The sequence below is a fragment of the Chaetodon trifascialis genome, chromosome 10 (genome assembly GCF_039877785.1).
Source record: "Chaetodon trifascialis isolate fChaTrf1 chromosome 10, fChaTrf1.hap1, whole genome shotgun sequence".
Taxonomy (NCBI): Eukaryota; Metazoa; Chordata; class Actinopteri; order Chaetodontiformes; family Chaetodontidae; genus Chaetodon; species Chaetodon trifascialis.
In genome coordinates, this window is record NC_092065.1 from 7,405,163 (window position 1) to 7,423,098 (window position 17,936).

General features: G+C 43.2%; 1 protein-coding gene across 1 annotated transcript in view; it reads right to left on the bottom strand.

The window, feature by feature from the left end:
- The window catches only part of tmem117 (transmembrane protein 117), a 47,075-nt gene that overhangs the window by 13,870 nt on the left and 15,269 nt on the right, over positions 1–17,936 (bottom strand). The window contains exons 3-4 of the mRNA XM_070973166.1: positions 11,981–12,113; positions 621–720 (exon numbers count right to left, since the gene is read on the bottom strand). Coding sequence (XP_070829267.1) covers positions 621–720; positions 11,981–12,113 — 233 coding nt within the window. The remainder of the gene's footprint in view (positions 1–620; positions 721–11,980; positions 12,114–17,936) is intronic.

A 17,936-nucleotide genomic window follows, 5' to 3' on the forward strand; every position in this document is an offset into this window, starting at 1 on the left:
GTGATTCTGGTAAATCTTATTTGACATGTATGCAGCATAAGATGCACTTCATCAGCTTCATCAGTTGTGTTTTGAGCGAAAGGATAAAAAAAATTAGCATTAATAATGTGCATGCTAATGTGCTAATATTGGCATTTTAGCATGTTTACAGTTAGCTAGTGGAAAATGTAACTATGAGTGCTAACAAGGTGACATTTTGCATAGAACTTTAAGAATGCTAGCATAGCAAGTTAACATGCTAACGCTTAGCCAAGGCTGGGTATTGAACTTCAATATTTTCTGTACTGATATCAAAAACTGTAAACTAGAAACTTGGCTACAAATGTCTGGTCACACTTTTATCATGTATTAGCACATTTAAATCATCATTTTGATCAATTTCTGACTATAGTTGTTGCATGGAAAGAATTATCATTTTCATATCAGTACCGAAAAATTGTTTAGCATGTTGGGGTAGCATACTAATGCTTAGCTGATGGAATGTGGCTATTTAATTTTGCTTATGAACCATCAATATCTGCAGTTGCAGGATTAAAATTCACTGATGTAAAATTAAGTCTTTTCTTTCATTAATGCAAACATCATCTAATGTTTAGGATACATAAGAGTTGGAACCTCACCATCCAAGCAGTGACAAAGTCTCCCATCCACGTCCCCACGGCAGCAATCTTCATAAAGCTCTCATTTCTGATGCCCATGTACTCTGTCACCATGTGAGGCCTGCAAGGAAAGACCAAGAGTGAAAAGGACAAAAAAAATGTAGTATATGTTATGAGGGTAGTAAAGTCAGGCAGATAAAAAGGTGGCGGGACGACAAAAAGAGCCAACAGAGGGAGAGGCAGTGCAGGGCAAGAGAGAAAATGGTCACTGCCGCTAAGTATCATGATGCTAGCTGTCACAGTCGATCAATATCAATCTAATCCTGTGAAAACAATGAGCGATGGGCTTAACCTTCCATAAAGCCCTAAGGATTGTAAACAATTTACACCAGCGCAAAGGAATTTATGCAGTATCACCGCTTTCATTTGGTCCTGTAGTGTTTGGCAAATTACCCATTTGTTTGGCAAATTTGTCTCGTGTCTAGTTGATTTCAAATCAACACTGCCGTCCCAATGAGATCCCTCCAGTTAACGCAGTGGATCTGAGTGAGCTCAGTTCACATCAGCCGCAGCAGCACAGAAGCAAAACATAGACTGGGCCATGACACGCCATCAGAGAAACAATCTCACATGCAATGGTATCTGATAAGAAATGACATGCTCTCTTTGGAGTCCTAGTTACGCCTTCATCTCTGTACAGTAAGTGAAGATGAGAAGCTTTGTTCATCCCTGCAAACCCACCCACCCAACACACTCACACCACATCACTCCATTTTCTCCAGGTAATAGCACATGGAGGGAGGAAAAGTGGGTCAGTCGCCTCCTTTATGGGACTAGTGCCGGGAAGCGAGGAGGAGAACAGAGGGGAGCGAGGGGGCCTGTTTGATCTCCTGGCAGCCAGTGTCTTAGACACTGAGTGGAGCAGGTGGGCGCCCATCACCTCCTGCTCAAGCCCCCTGTCACCCCCCACAGGTCACACTCATGAATATAATAGATGGCGATGGATAGGACTCTGGCTGTGCTTTCAAGGGGTCGTATTTGAAGTCAATGGCTCCATTCGTCTTTGTTTTCCCTGGTCATTTTCTGGCCGGCAGAAAACACCAATAAAAAGGTTTTCTATTGCATAGAGGGCTCTGGGAAATCTGGTCTACAACCTTGCTGGTGTATGGTTCATTTCCTCTGTCTGTCTGTCTGTCTGTCTGTCTGTCTGTCTGTCTGTCTGTCTGTCTGTCTGTCTGTCTGTCTGTCTGTACATATATGTTTCCCTTGTTCATTCATTTCCATTTCATCTTTTAGCCGATTTACGCGTTCATTTGGTGTGCTGTTCACTGTAAATGAGTCTTTGTCAGACGAGTCTAAACAATCTGTAAAAAAGCAGCGGCGGGTAATCCTTTCAAGCTATTAGCTAACGCAGCAACTTTAATAGGTGTTCATTTTTAATTAATGTTAATTGCTCGTGCCTTTTCACATTACGCCTGAGTCCAGATCTGGAAAGCATTATAAATGCTCACAGGCAACACAGAACAAGTGAGCAATTGCGGCTAGCCGGTGACCCAAAAAGGCAACTGTTTTCAATTACCTGTATACAGCAATAGTGCAAGAAATACCCTTCCCTAGAAGGAAATAGTGTAAATCATATGTCATCATTGCCGCACGCATTTAACAGATTTGACAGGATTTTATCGATGAAAATGTGAAGTACCGCAGGTGACGCATTGCTTCGCTTGAACCTACAAATAAAATGGCCTTGATTGGAATGGTGATTTATATCTGCATTAAGTCAGTTAGACATTCAGTGGTTTGGCTCTGTTCCAGTTACCAAGGAGGTCCCATTGGGAGTCATTTACCCACAGCAAATCTCTGATCGATACTTCTGGAAATGCTGTCTGGCACCATATGCTCGGCTTTAAATCTAAAAACACTACCCTGCCGCCAACCCCTGCCCTTCTCACATATTTAATTGAGCAAATGTTACCCCTGTGCTGAAAGAGAGGCCTTTCTTTTTTTCTTGCAGAGCACCTATGATGAGTTTGGGGACTCTTTGCACTGCATGATCAGAGGCAGAACTCTCTGACTTATTCATGCTGACTGAAAATTTAATGGCCTTTAGAGCCGGATGACCTAATGAGAGAATTCAGTGTAGTGGAACATCAGTACAGTAGCACCATGAATAATCAGCCCCAAAATGGCTCCCGTGGCTTAATCGCAGAGCCAGTGGCAGTGTCAGTGCCAGCACGGCCGGCTCAGGCAGCTTTGACCCTCTGTGGAATGTTATCAGGTTTCCCACACTTGTTCAGACATAATATTCAAGGACATTTCGATGCCTTCCAAATTCTTGTTCCATCATATGCAAGAAATTACAATTTTGCGCCACAGAGGGAACAGAGTTATACAGTCAGGAGTTTGGACGTTACCCCTGTTTGACACGAAGCAGTGAAAAAGGCCATTTTAACTGTTGCATTAAAGTGGTGACCTGCAAGATCACTGCTTTTTTTATTTTCGTGACATCTTTGGTGAGAAGTCATTGTGATGTTTTTGAGATTGCTAAAGCTCAAGTTTTCCAGTCAAACTGTTGCTTTTCCAAATATAAAGTGGATCACTGATGAATGAATCTTCTTCCTTTGTCTGTCTAACAGTCAAAAAGACAAAAATAATCACTTTACAATCATATATGACCAAGAAAAAACTTTAAACAAGTTAAACTTTAAACAAACAAGTTCCTGTCGACTGGCTGATCGATAAATTAACTAATTGTTCCGCCTCTAATTTAAAGTATAATGATCTAAATCGGAGAAAAGATGAAAGCAGCAAATGTTTAGCATTTTTACTTTAGAAGAAGCTTGAACAACTATCATAAAAACTGTTTAAGGTTTAAATTTCTGTTGATTGATCATTTCATTGTATCAACTAATTGTTTCAGTGCTAAAGATGCGATCATATCATTAGATTAGATTAGATTAGATTAGATTAGATTAGATTAGATTAGACTGAACTTTATTGATCTCTTTGGGAGGACCCTTCAGGGAAATTGGAGTTCCAGCAGTTCAAAGCGATACAGATAAAGAGTAATAAAATACAATAGAAATAGAAATATGGGAAAAATAATGTGCTATACAATACATACAATGACGATGTTCTCATTTTACGATATCATTAATTATTCAAAGCATTTAAACAGATTTAATGACTGATTTTTGTTTTACACGTGTACACATGATGCTTACAGCAAAACAGTTCCCTGCATTAAACGTTGACTTGTTTAATTCATATGTGGTTTTGCATACATTTGCCACATCAGGCTAAACTCACTAAAACTGAGGATATTGACTTCAGCCTTATCACCCACTGATAAATCAGTTTAATCACATGAAAATGTGGCAGATTAAATGTATAAAAGCAATGTGCGGGCACATGAAAGCATGCAGTTTCAGACTCTTGGTAATGAAGTGGCTCCTCTTAAGAAGTTTTAAATACATCTTAACTTCTAAAAGCCCATTGCATCTACAATCCTCACTGCAGCATAGTGCCAAAAACACTTTAGCAATGCCACACTTAACTATAAAGTCAGCAGCTTGTACAACTCCATATATTCATCAAATTAAAGGAAGAAGTTTACAGTTTATTAATTTTATTTTAATCAAAGGCCCAACTCAAGGATTTTCAGGGCCCACGGGAGCACTGATAATTAAGGTTATAAAACAGCATACTGAAAGAGCTTTCACTGCTCTGAGTCATCACATACCCTGACTCCCATACATTTTTTCACTGGCCACTTGGACGTACTTGTCTTCATGCTGGGGTTTATAAACTTGTTTTCTCTGTCAGACTGCCAGTTATTTAGTGACAGCTGAGTGACCTCTCCTGCCCTGGAAAGGCTGGACTCATTCAGAACATTAAATTGCAACCTTGTCAGTCTCCACATTGAAATGCATTGCTCGTCTCCTAACTGTGCACTACAGTACCTAACCTCGTATTTACAGTATGCAGTGCTGAGCAGCAGCCGTTACCGGGGAGCATAAACCTGTCAATACCTGCTCTTGTCACTATCACTATACCATCTCCCAAGGCAACTTAAAACTTCAATCTCAATTCATCGCTGCGCACAGAATTGGCCCATGCATTGTATTAAACTGGCTGGAGATTGAGTCCTTTTAGTCCTTATCATTCCCCTGACTCAGGAGTGGGAGTGAATACCATTGGGCAATATCCTGGTCAGCACTGTATCAGGCCCTCCATTTCCCCTATCAGCTTTCCATTAGGACAGAAGGGGTCCTAAACCAGGTCTCCATGTACCTAAACACTGAGGCTGTGCACAGGACAATTCCCAAAAAGTGCACAAAAGACGCCGTTTAGAACAATATAGAGTATATAAGGACAGTGTCATTTTACCATACCAGTAATACTCACTTGGTTTAGTTTAGGGACCAATCGTGATAAAAAGAAATCAACCTTGAATGATGGGTTGAAAAGGGAAACAAATACATTTTGTTTTGTTGATCCGATCCATTGACCCTGACCTCCACCCTCAGCACACTCTTCCACTCTATAATAATGTCACCTGACTTCCTCCTGTGCCACCAACAGGGCAGAGTCATAATTACTTATGTTGAAAACAGTACAAAGACAATATATTTAATGTTTTTTACCTCATCAGCTTCATTGATTTTTGTAAATTTAATGCAGCAACATGTTTCAAACAAGTTGGAACAGGAGCAGCTAAAGACTGGGAAAGATGTGGAACGCTCCAAAAACAGCTGTTTGGAACATTGCACAGGTAAACAGGTTCAATGGTAACAGGTGAGAGTATCATGATTGGGTATGAAAGGGAAATCCTGGGAAGGCTCAGTCGTTCACAAGCGAGGATGGAGCGAGGTTCACCACTTTGTGAACACATGGTTGGATAAAGGATGTTACTGCATGGACTACATGAACACAGTTTGTTTGCAGATTTATCTCATTCTGTTTTTATCTTTTACACAGTGTCCCAACTTTTTTGGAATCAGGTCTGTTGTATTTAGTGAAGAAAAAATGTGATTACTAACATAATAAAGGCTGATGAAATAAAAGTGAAAGTAGGAAGATTTGAGGGAAAAACTAAATCCAGCAAAGCACTAAATGCAGAGGTGTCAGAAACCAACGTGAGTTCATCCTCGACTGCTGAGGAAACTCACAGAAGTGACAGATGTGGAGGAATCGAAGACACATCTGCACTGACGCTGATGGATATTTTCTAAGTTTCATATAAACGCACATCCTGAATATGATCATGGAGACCGTACCTCAAATATTTTTAGTCTTTACACAAATTGCCACTATCCTGTGAAAACTGAGCATCTCCAGAGTGAACTTTTGGAGAAAAGCACCCGTTTTCAGCAGTGTGACAAAGCCATTTTTCAGAAAACAGACAGAAAATGAAATCATTTTAGACCACTGGGGGAAAAAAACTAATTACTCCTAAAACATAAAACTGACGAACTGAAAAAGCTTCTTTTTGGTCGTCTTCAATAACTTCTGCACTGCGTGTGGTGTTCAGAAATGTCAGGACATGCTTTATGATTCGTCTTTTAGTGAAAACTGGCCACAGAACATCAATCAGTCAATGCAACGAAGGAGGACGACATGCAAAACGTCAAGCTCTCAAACAATGGAGCTGAAATTCTATTAGATATTCACTGTCAGTGTGGCTGCGTGTCACCAACATGTAAACATAAACGGACAATTCATCTGTCCTGCCACACTACAATACCCCTCCCCGCCTTCCAGCTACACATACACTCCTCTATAATATAATCCATGGATTATATATCCCCACTGGACACACAGCGCTGTCGAGCTTATGATGTTTATTATTTACAACCAGGTTTCTCTTTATGTGACAGTGATGTATGTGGAGGGCTGCAGCCACAAACCACTGACGCTCCTCCCCTCTGTCCCAGAAACAGCAGGGCAGTATAATCAAAGAGGAAACGACGTCACTGCTTCATATAGCTCATTCTGAGAGAAGAGAAAACAAGCTTTACACTAACTGAGCACGTGTTAAATGCATAATGAGTCATTTTTGAGATACCAACGTAATGTCCATGTGTAGGAGTGTGAAACACAGCAGGAGATATGCTTAGAAAGTCGGTGTGGGTGTGTGTAAGTATGAGAGAGGCAGAGCGAGGAAGGCAAAGATAGATCGATTAATCTGCACTGCAAGATATTTACTGCGCTTTACAAACACAGAGAGTCTTCTATATCAGCTCTTCATAGTAAAACTGTTTCTGATGGCGCCCGGTGTGGTGTTTTGTTACGTTTATTACGTGTTTTCATTATAGATTAATCTGCCTGTTATTTTTTGGATTCATAGTTTAATAGTTAGATTATTTCTGAGGCCAAACCAAATATATTTAGCTTCAACAGTCTTAAAGGAAAAGATCTTCAGTTTTTCATCACATGACAGGCCAGCAACAAATGTCACAGCTGGGTACCTGAACCACAGACTGTTTAGCATTTTGCTAAATCAATTAACTGTTTAATTGATCTTTTTTTTTTTTGTCATTTGACAAATCTTTTCAGGTCTAATCTTATTATCCTCACATAAGAGAGGAAAATATGCTCCATCATTGTCTTTCAGTTTAATCATAATAATATTCAGTAATAATAAATCATCCATCCATCCATTGTCTATACCCGACTATCCCTTTTTGGGGTCGCGGGGGGTGGGGGGTGGGGGGGTGGAGCCCATCCCAGCTGTCAATGGGCGAGAGGCGGGGTACACCCTGAACTCTGAACCGGTCACCAGTCGATCGCAGGGCAACATACACAGACACACAACCATTCACTCTCACACTCACACCTAACCTTAGAGTCACCAGTTATCCTAATGAGCATGTTTTTGGTCTGTGGGAGGAAGCCGGAGTGCCCGGAGAAAACCCACGCATGCACGGGAAAAACATGCAAACTTCACAGAGAAAGGCCCTGCCCGACCCAGGGATCGAACCGGCGACTTTCTTGCTGTGAGGCACGTGCACTACCTGCTGCACCACCGTGCCACCCCATAATAAATCAGTTTTGTCTAATTGTTTTATTTTAATTGTTAATTCAATAATGCATATGTGTGTGTTTTACAACATGCAAAAGCACATGTTTTCTGTGGCTGGAGAAGCTTTCCAGACTCTTTCAAACAGTTGGAGTCAGCTGTTGATTGGTTTGTCTGATCCATGGGGTGGGACAAAAAGCAAAACTAGCTGACTCCTGAATATATGCATACCTGTGCTAACGTTAGCAAACCAGCCAGAAACACACATTAATATGACAGCTGTAACGTGTCACTGTGTGGCCATTTACATGTAGATCTACATTTAAAAGTTGTGTGGTTTTATGTGTACATAGAGAATAAAACGCTGTACAATGTTTTAACCAGACTGACAACTGAACAGGCAGGAAGAGTCAAAGAGACCTCTGAGCAACAGTTAAGTAAGAGTGGAAGAAGAAACTGGAAGCTTAGCATCAAAATCTGTGCAGTTTTACATAGTGTGAGAGCACAATAATGGCCACAACAAGCTGGAATTATCAGGCGTGTAGCTGTAGCAGAGCTTTTCTTAAAGCTTCAAACTACAAACAGGAGGTTAGCTGAGGGTTAGAGCTGCTGGACTTGGATCGCACAGTATCAGCTGAATATTTTACACAGTTTAAATCTTTTCAGTCTAATGACTGAGCAGACTGCAGAGGGACAAAGAAAAAACGGTTCCCAAATTGCACTGCTGTGGTTCAGTAATCATCCAGGGTCACTTGCACCTTTCTGGACTGAAAAACAACTTCAACTTAAAATTGAAGGAGTCTGGGGGAAGAATGCTCACCACAATATTCTGTCCTGTCATGCAACGCTGTGAGGACATCAACTAAATGAAAGCTTTAATCATTTAATTATTCGCCTTTCAGGGCCAAAACTATTTCAAATATAAATAACACACTTGGTGTCTGAATAACACGTTTTTTATCTATTTTAAAATAGTTCTGAGTGAAGGAAAGAAGAAAAACGTTAATAAAACAGGTGATTCCAAACTTCTGAACGGTCATGTTTATCTAAAAAGAGTATTTTTTGGCTGTAAATTTCAGCATTAAGTAAAAGCCAAACCACAGAACCCATTGTCAGAAATATGCTTCTGTATGCTGGCGGCAGCACGTCCCATGTGTGATTGCATGCAACAGGAGGCATCTACATACCACAACATGCTATTCATTCAGCCCTTTAAATCCACTTGTCCACGGTATTACCCCAGCTTAGTGCCAGACAAGCAAACAGACAGACAAGGGGGACTAGCATGCACGCAGCACAAAGGATCATGGTAAACAGAGACAAATACCCTCATATGATGGGGTCTAATCCCGATCAGGGTATCGCTGTAGTCAAATGCCACATCCATCCCTCCCTCCCAGCTTCCCATCAAAGAGATCCACCAGCAGCTGGCCTCGCCTGCATCCCTAACTTCGCTCTTCCACTGCTCAGCTTCCCCCCTCCCCATCCTGACATCCATCCATCTATTCCTTTACTGGGTAACAAACACAAGTATAGAAGTCATTTTACAGCTTTACTGTCCCAGCTCCCTATTAAATCCCCACTCCCTCCACCTTCACATACGTTACCACCCCCTTCCTCTAAATTAGTCATGATTAATGTGTATGCCACGCATTGGGCTGTCTTAATTAAATAACACCATCTAATTAGGGGCTGATTTTGGCTGGTAATGGCGCCGAAAGATGGCAGGAATGGGATTGTGTGGCATGACAGAACATTCATGAAGTCCGTCAAACTCCCTGGGCGGTCACACTCCCCTGCTTTCACACAAACAGCCCCCTCCTAATCTGACAGTTACATTAAAATGCAAATAGCCCAGATGTGAGGGTTTGGTAACAAGTGTGGATTACAGCTCCCAGGGTGCCGCGATACGAGCCAGGTAACAGGTTGATAGCTGTTGACCTGGAAGTGGCTGTTTAAATACTGGCGATCACACTGTTGGACATGTGTAAGATTACACAGCGTGGAAATCTCTTTGAGCTGAGAGATAATGCCTTTGATGAATCCATTTTTACATGACTAATCATCATACTTGTCATCCGAACGCCACACAGTCTCTGAGCAGCGAATGTTTGCTGTCCTGGCGGCGCAGTTTATCTCAGCTCCTCCTGCGTGTATCGCTGGTTTTAATTAAATCAAGCTCAAGACCAACTGAAAGGTCAAAGAAAATTAAAGCATATTAATGAGCGAAGGGCACGGGCAGCACACAGCATCAGGTCAGGGAGACAGCAGGGAGACAGATGCTAACCCCCCCCAACACACACACACACACACACACACACACACACACACACACACACACACACACACACACACACACACACACACACACACACACACACACACACACACACACACACACACACACACACACACACACACGGACACACATAGATGTCCCGGCTAACTTGAGCGAGGTGCGAGACATGCACAATATGTGGCTGGTGTGTGCGGGACCCCCTGTCTAGCCGCCAGAAGAGCGTATCCTGCAGTGCACCATGATGGCTGGATGTCAAAGCCAGCCAACCCGTGCCAAAACACCTACCCTTTAAAAACCCCCGGTGGTAATAAAGCCTCACAGTGAAAAGGGAAAAACACCATTCATTCCCTCAGAGGGGCAGCTGCAGCCACAAAGGGCTTATTTCACTTTTCCTTTGTGCTGTGGCAGAAGCGAAACCTACAACAGCCACGCTGCGGGGTGAGGCGATGGTTGGTGTAGTGTGAGGAGGGGGCAATGCAAATAGGGTTTGGACATAGATCAAAAGACTTAAGTTTCACTGCATCATCAGGGCTGGAGCGCTCCCCCCCACCCCTCAGCCTCCATCCTCTTTTTGCTCACTCCGCTGCATCCATGCCATCGCAGCCCCGGAGCCCGTCTTCTGAGGGCCGTCCTGGCAGAGTGTGAACACTGCTCTTACATGTCAGTCTTCAACAGAGATGTGAACACTAATGGTTTTTGGCAGGGCCCGGGTCCTCGGTGGACACACTGCTGGAGCAGAAAGAAAACAAGCGGGAAAGAGGGACAGGAGGGAGGGGGGCAGAGAAAAACCAGGTGTCTCGGCAGAGGCGGGTTCACTCGTTTTACAACAGCGCCATCTGTCTGTGCGAGGGGGGCTTTACAACGTTGAATAACGGCACAGCACACATCTAAATGATACGGATGTTTCAGTGTGTCAGACAGTTTAATTGTTTAATAGGCTGTTATGGGTGCCACTTTCCATATCTGGACAACTGATGTGGCTAATATGAGCAGAGAATGTGCGACTTGCACATGTTAGATGGGTATAAATTATATATTTTATCGCTCAAAATGTCTGAGTAACTCATTATTTTCCCATGTCATCTATTCAAACAATCCTGACAGTTAAAACATGCACTGACAAGACTAAAAAAGGCCCCTTTTCTCAACGTTTCAAGGCTGAAATGAGAGGCAGCGAAAAGGAATCCTCTTTGAGACAGACTGCAAATGTAAGTTTTCCCTGAGCCAGCATCATTCATCGTCTCAGCGGGCTGGCCCTTCCTGTCTCTCAGCCAACCGGAGCGAATGGACGAGATGGATGCAGATGTCACCACTGGCTGAAGTGACAGATGGGCCGATTATACAAACTCATCCCTCTGGTCAAAGGAAAACACAACACCTTCCCTGCTAGCTAATAGCCTTCATCTGCCTGCACCTTATGGATAGCTGATGCTTGTTGTTAATATGGAAAAGCAGCATTGCATGGACAGACCCCATTACAACCCCGGCCTCCCTGCTGACAGCTTGTACCTGAACAGACACCTGCCATGCAGCTTTTTTTTTACAGCCCAAACAAACAAAATGGTAAATCACCCCCCGGTGACCTCGTGCCTGGCTGGCTGGCTTCAAGGGCATGTTTTCCTTCCTCCAGACGGACACATTGCAAATGCATAACCGGATTCCTGTCACTGGCTTGATGTGTGGGTGTCAAGCTCGGCTGTGCACGGCGGTTTCTCTGCAGGTGAGCCGGGGCAAAAGGAGCGACCAGCGGGGTACAGTACAAGCCGAGCAAGACTCGGGAAACACGTTTTGGGCTTTTGGTCGGAGAGGTGTCAAAGAATAAGTCAAAATCATGGGAGAATAAGTGCAGGTGCTGAAGGTGATCTTTCAGGATTAACCACCCTCCCCCTTGCCTGCACCTACCTGTGATTTAAAGTCCGGGCTGATTAATCAGCCTGGTATCGAGCCTCTGCTCAGGCGAGACGTTTAGATCAATCACGCCAGCCAAAGGGGAGCGTACAGTGGCTCTAACAAATGGGAAGCAGAGAATGAGGGTAGTGTGAGAGAGATTGAATGGCTTACTTCATGCTCCCAGCCATCAGCAGGAAGAGGTTGTAGATGTGTGAGAAGATGAAGAGGAAGAGGATGGTGCTGAAGAACATGGTCATCCAGGAGCCATGATCCTCGCGGAACATTTTCAGGCGCAGGTATCGACCTAAAGGGGAGCACGACAAGGACACTGCTGTCAGTGGCGGTTCAAACGGCATGTCAACCTGCTGCCATGTGCGGCCGCGAAGATGGAGATCAAAGTAAATAAATTAGTCGCACAAATCAATAATGTCCTACTGTGTCAGACACATGCCCTTTAGGCGCTGAAATTAAGATGAAAGACCACTTTAAGGTGTCACTTCTGCAGCCCTGAAGTCGTCGTCTTGTCCTGACCAATTTCATCATGAATCCCATTCACGATCATTTCACACCTCCGTCGGACATGCTGTCAGACGCCCGCTGTTGTTTCATGAGTTCTGCATTAAACAAATCATTCAAACATGTATGACCTGTGGTGTGTTTTGCACAGCTCTGGCTTGGAATCAAATTATGGAGAAATATCTCTGGCAGGGCATGAGATTGGATTGGGACACGCAGACTTCTGCACAGGAGACACAAAGGCAGCGCTCAGCAGAGCTCATGAAGACAACGAGGTTTATTATACCTCCGCTGGCTTGTTGTTGTACCTCGAAAAGTCTACAGTTGGTGCTTTTAGCTCTTCTGCGGCTCGCTATAAAAATAACGACGGACCAGTTTTTATTTTGGCTGCTCCTGATGACAAAGAAAATATTTATACCTTGAATTCAAGGACACATTTCCTGATGAGAGTGGGATGTAAAAAGCGTTACATAAGTACAGTATAAACAGAGATCTGCAGGGGAAAAAATACATGTGATGCAAATAAGTGTGCATAATGTAATTGCACAGCCGCTGTCAGAGTCCTTGATCTACCTCTCACACTGCTCATGTAACAGAAGCAATCTACAGCACTTTGCACGCTTGCGTCATTCAGACCTGGGTCAAAAAGCATTTGCAATTAAATTAGATAAAATCAAATGAAAGGGATACTCCATAGTGTTAGCACTGCACTTTCATACAGCTGAAGAAGTCACATTTTAATAGAAAAAAGGTACAAATTTAAGCAACAGAGGCTAAAATAGGGAGGTCAAGCTTTGAAAACACAGGATCTCCTAGATTTCCCATAATGCACCCAACAGCTTAACTTCATTTGACCCTTGATGGACCTGCAAGGCGAAGGTGATGCGACTGACCGTCACAATCACAGGCCACAGTAGGCTAGTTTCTGGTAGCTTTGCTAGCTTGTTTACTTGTACTGTGCAAGAGAGGAAACAGTGGAAAAAGCACATTAACCTTGACAAGCTTGTTTTCATCGACCTCAATCAATAACATTCATCTTAAGCCATGTTTCTTCATTCTTTCAACTCCATTTTGACCAATTGTGATTTGAAAAAAGCAGCAATTTAAAAATATAAAAACGTGGGAGAGACTGATGACAAGCCAAAACATGACATTATACCCATCCACATCCTCTCTTTAGCTCACTGTGTTAACATATCAATAATATAAGATGATCAACTTTAGAGTTTTCAGTCAGGACCTTCAGTATTTAGATCAAGCAGTTTGAGAAACAATGGTTGCACCACATTCAGGAGCTGTTATTTAAATGTGGCTAATGGACATTTAGGAAAATACACAGTAAGCATCAGATTAGACGTCATTGCAACAGATACTCAACATTAAAGTCAAAAATCTTGAGCAGGACATCACAAGTATGAACAGTCCTCATGTTATGAGCCCCAACCATCAACTGCTTCAAGGTTACTCAAATCACTTAATTAACAAATCCTTTATGAGCAAGCTTGGCTGTGCACCTCCAGTTCCACTACTTTACATATTGCTCTCACACACACACACACACACACACACACACACACACACACACACACACACACACACACACACACACACACACACACACACACACACACACACACACACACACACACACACACACACTTCGAGGCTCTCCCTACGCCTCGCTTCTGCAAGCTGTGATCCGCTGCCAGGAGCAGCCATCTTCCCAGGAACAACTCTTTGTTTTTCTCTCCTCCAGCCCCGTCAGCATCCCTTTGACTTACAGCTCCTAGGAGAGCTCAGTGTGTTCTGCAGACACAAACACACATGCACACACACGCAAACACACACACAGACAGCAAAGCAGAATGCTCCATTTATTTTCCCATTACGGCCTGGCTGGTTTATTCTCCAGCAGATTTACATGCCGTTCAGTCTCGGCTTGCTCACTTTCAGTTTTTCGCTCCGCGCACGTAAAAACAAAGATGTTGAGATTCCAACAGAGATGAAGATCTTTGTTGAGCTTAAGTGCACGGATAATGAATGAACCCTCTGTTGTCGGCTCAAATACCTCACGCAGAAAATGCCTTTAACATCGCTGTAAACCTTCACAAGATCTGATGGATAAGCATCAATTTAATTGGTACCAGCCACACATTAAGTGTATGTTGGAGTCTTAATGAAAAACCTGTCACAGCTGTATGATGTTCATTACGAAGCAGACTAATAGGAAAACACATGATGATCTGGGTGGGTGGGATTTGCTCCCTCTCGGCCTCGACAGTAGAATGAGGACAATTAATATGAAAATTCTCCCAAGATTGTTATTTACAGCACTTAATTTGGAATAATAAATGAACCAGAGTGAGATACTCAACATTAAAGCTGCTGTAAGCACCTGTCGGCTCCTGCTAAGTGGACAGACGTTGAGCTAACTTTAGAGGACATACCTACCCACCAGGGTTAATGAAGAACTCCAGCTTCAAATTGTTTGTTTTTTGAAAATATGCTCAGAAGCAGTGAAGAGATTTTAGCTCCACGGAGAGATCAAACTGCTGAGCTGGCCGGCATGCCGTCCATATTTCCTCCCAGTGTCACAGTAAAGACACTGGAGCGAGCGAGGCGTCGCCTCCCTTTGCTGAATAATAAGCAACTTCGCTTCTGCCACTTCTCTCTGAAGGAAATAAGGATTCCCGATTGTGCTGAGTTCTCAAGAATAATTGAGATACTGATTGATGCTTATAATAAAAAAAATCACTAAAGGCCTCGTAGGCAAACTATACACAGGCCTCACCTCAATGAATATAAATTTAACCAATTACAAAAGGCAGAGCTGGGAGAAAGAAGCTAAGGTGATAATATGAGAGGAGACATGGCTTCAGGTACGGGAAACCCAATGTAGGTGTGCTGGAAAAATCTGGATCCAGGATCCCAAACCAGAATTCCAGAATAAGTGGATCTCTTGCTGGAGGGAGTTTGGATCAATTTAGCAACCACACACACATATTTTCTGGTCTTAAGTTAAGCAGGAAGCCCCCCCCACCCCACCCCCACCACCACCACTGGCCTTCTATCAACATGATTGACTATTCACTTGGTGGAGAAAATGACTTTCACTCACTGACTTCAGAGGGAGAAAGGGGATAAACGCTGACAAAAATAGGATTGTTATAAAGATTTAGACTTTATTCTTTTTTGTATGAGCCCATTTATCTGCATTATGAACCGTACCTGCATCTCTTCTCCCTATTCTTCTTTTCACTGAATGTGCTCTGATGTCCCAGACTTCACCAGTTCTGTCTTTACAACATCTAGAAAAAAAATCTTTCAATGTAGGTTATTTTCTTATTGGCTTTACAGGAAATGATACAAACTTGAATATTCCCTTAATATCAACAGTCTACCTTGAGATTTCACGGGGTTATTTTGCGAAAGCAGAGTGTCCTGGTGTGAGGCCACACCATACGTTTTGCTCTGTGGTATTTCAGGGCTCATCACAGATGCATAATTGAATTGACTTGCATGGGTGAACTTAATTGCCTCCAGTGCCAATGAGCCCTGGCTTAGATGTAGGAGCACAGTGTGTATCGGCAGATCTGACTTTTAAAGCAGCACGCCGCGCCAGCGAGCACGGCCGCCCTCTCACAGCCTATGTGGGCACGATTTAACTAGGGGGTGATTCAAGACTGTTCAGCCAAGCCGTTTGAGTCACTGCACCTCCCGACAGCAGAGAGCCCCGATAAGGGGTGATTCATGAGCACTGTCTCCTGCGAGGCTCGTCCCAGCAGGGGACAACAACAACAACAACATGGACAAGGCAGCCACACACACAAACAGAGGCAGAAAAAAGCACACAGAGGGAAGAGAGGGAGACACTTGTTCCATCTTTCACACTGCAAACATGGACCTACAGACTGCTACCACATCCTCAATCCTGACTTACAGCATTTACAGTATCATTCTGTTTGGGATGAGCTCATGGCCATCCTCCCCTCACATTGTCTCCAAATGAAAATCAAACATGTAGCTGTGTCGCCATCTAGTGCTTATAAATGGGAAGACAGCAGACAGCTGACTGGCAGGTAGAGAAGGAAGACTGACTTTCCAGTCAATGTAATGTGTCTGTGTAACATTGAACTGCAGGCTTGTTATCAGCAAAAGCTTTTTTGGGGAGGTGTCTGATAAAACTCTGGTCTTTAAGATAAAGGATCTCTCTTCATATGCAGGCCTTATCCTGACGGGGCCTTGAACTGTGTCATCAAATGCTTTGTCTGTGTCTGAATTCAGTGCACGTTGTCAGGATTATCTGCATTTGTGGAAAAGTTTTGGTCATTTTTTCCAATGACATAAATGCAGCCAACTCTATAGCCTCAATGGGTCGCTTCTATTAAAGCTAATGACCACGCTGAGCACAGCGCTGTCCTTTCAGTATATATCACTTCCACAACGAGTTTACGAGTGAACAATCATGGGAAATAGCTCAGACTGTCAAACTGTGTAACGCTTATCCAGGATATGTACACGCAGTGGCAGATGAATATCCAGGAATTAGTCTACACTCAATAGTTTAGGCTAAACAGCCTGCTAAGATACCTGCTTTCAACCTTACAAAAAAGTAATAGGATTAATCTTTTCAACGAAATCGGCAGTTGGGTCAAATTCACTAAAAGTGTAACTGTGGTAAATGCACATGTATAATATGCTGTCAAAACAGAACAGTGATCCAAGCATTTCAGATGAAGAAACTGGAATTTGAGGTCCTTTTATGCACTCTGTTGCCACTTTATTAGGTACACCTTGCAGATGCAGCCTAATGCAGCAGTCCTGCAAAATACAGCGTCCGAACCTCCAGGAAGGTTTGTTGAAACTGAGAGCTGGTGATTCAACTGTGTGGCCATTTTGGAGGCTGCAGTTTGCGGTGCTGTTGAATTGCATTACTGACAGCAGTAATGCAATGCAGTAATACTGACAGTTTTCCATCACCTGTAAAACGTCCATCCCATTTATATGAATGAGAGTAGGCTACATAACAAACACAGCTGAATGAACACCTCTGTGAACCACAAAAACTCAACATTATAACCTTTATGAAGGGAATTATTGCATGACTCTTGTATTAGACCGCGTTAGCTGTACATGATACACTTAAAAAATGAATGTACATTAAAAGCAAATCTTAAGCGTTTATCAGATTCCTGCTCAGTCCAGATCGTCTCGGGCAATCATTGGATTAAAACCGCCGACGTCATGTTTACCTGCCTGTTTGTCTGGCCGACAGTGAGTCAGTACGCAATAATTCTGGGACGTGCTCAGGTTATAAAGTCACCAGATTTATAGTAGTAATCCACTTAGAGGACGTACAGAATCCCTGGAACCAGACACACACACACAGACACACAGACACACACACACACACACACACACACACACACACACACACACACACACACACACACACACACACACACACACACACACACACACGCACACACGCACACACACGCACACGCACACAGGTAGGCAGTGCACCGACAGCTCCTGACAGATGACAAGCATACAGCTGGTGGAGGAGACCTGAGATGTGATCAGCGACTCCATTCATCATGACACCGCT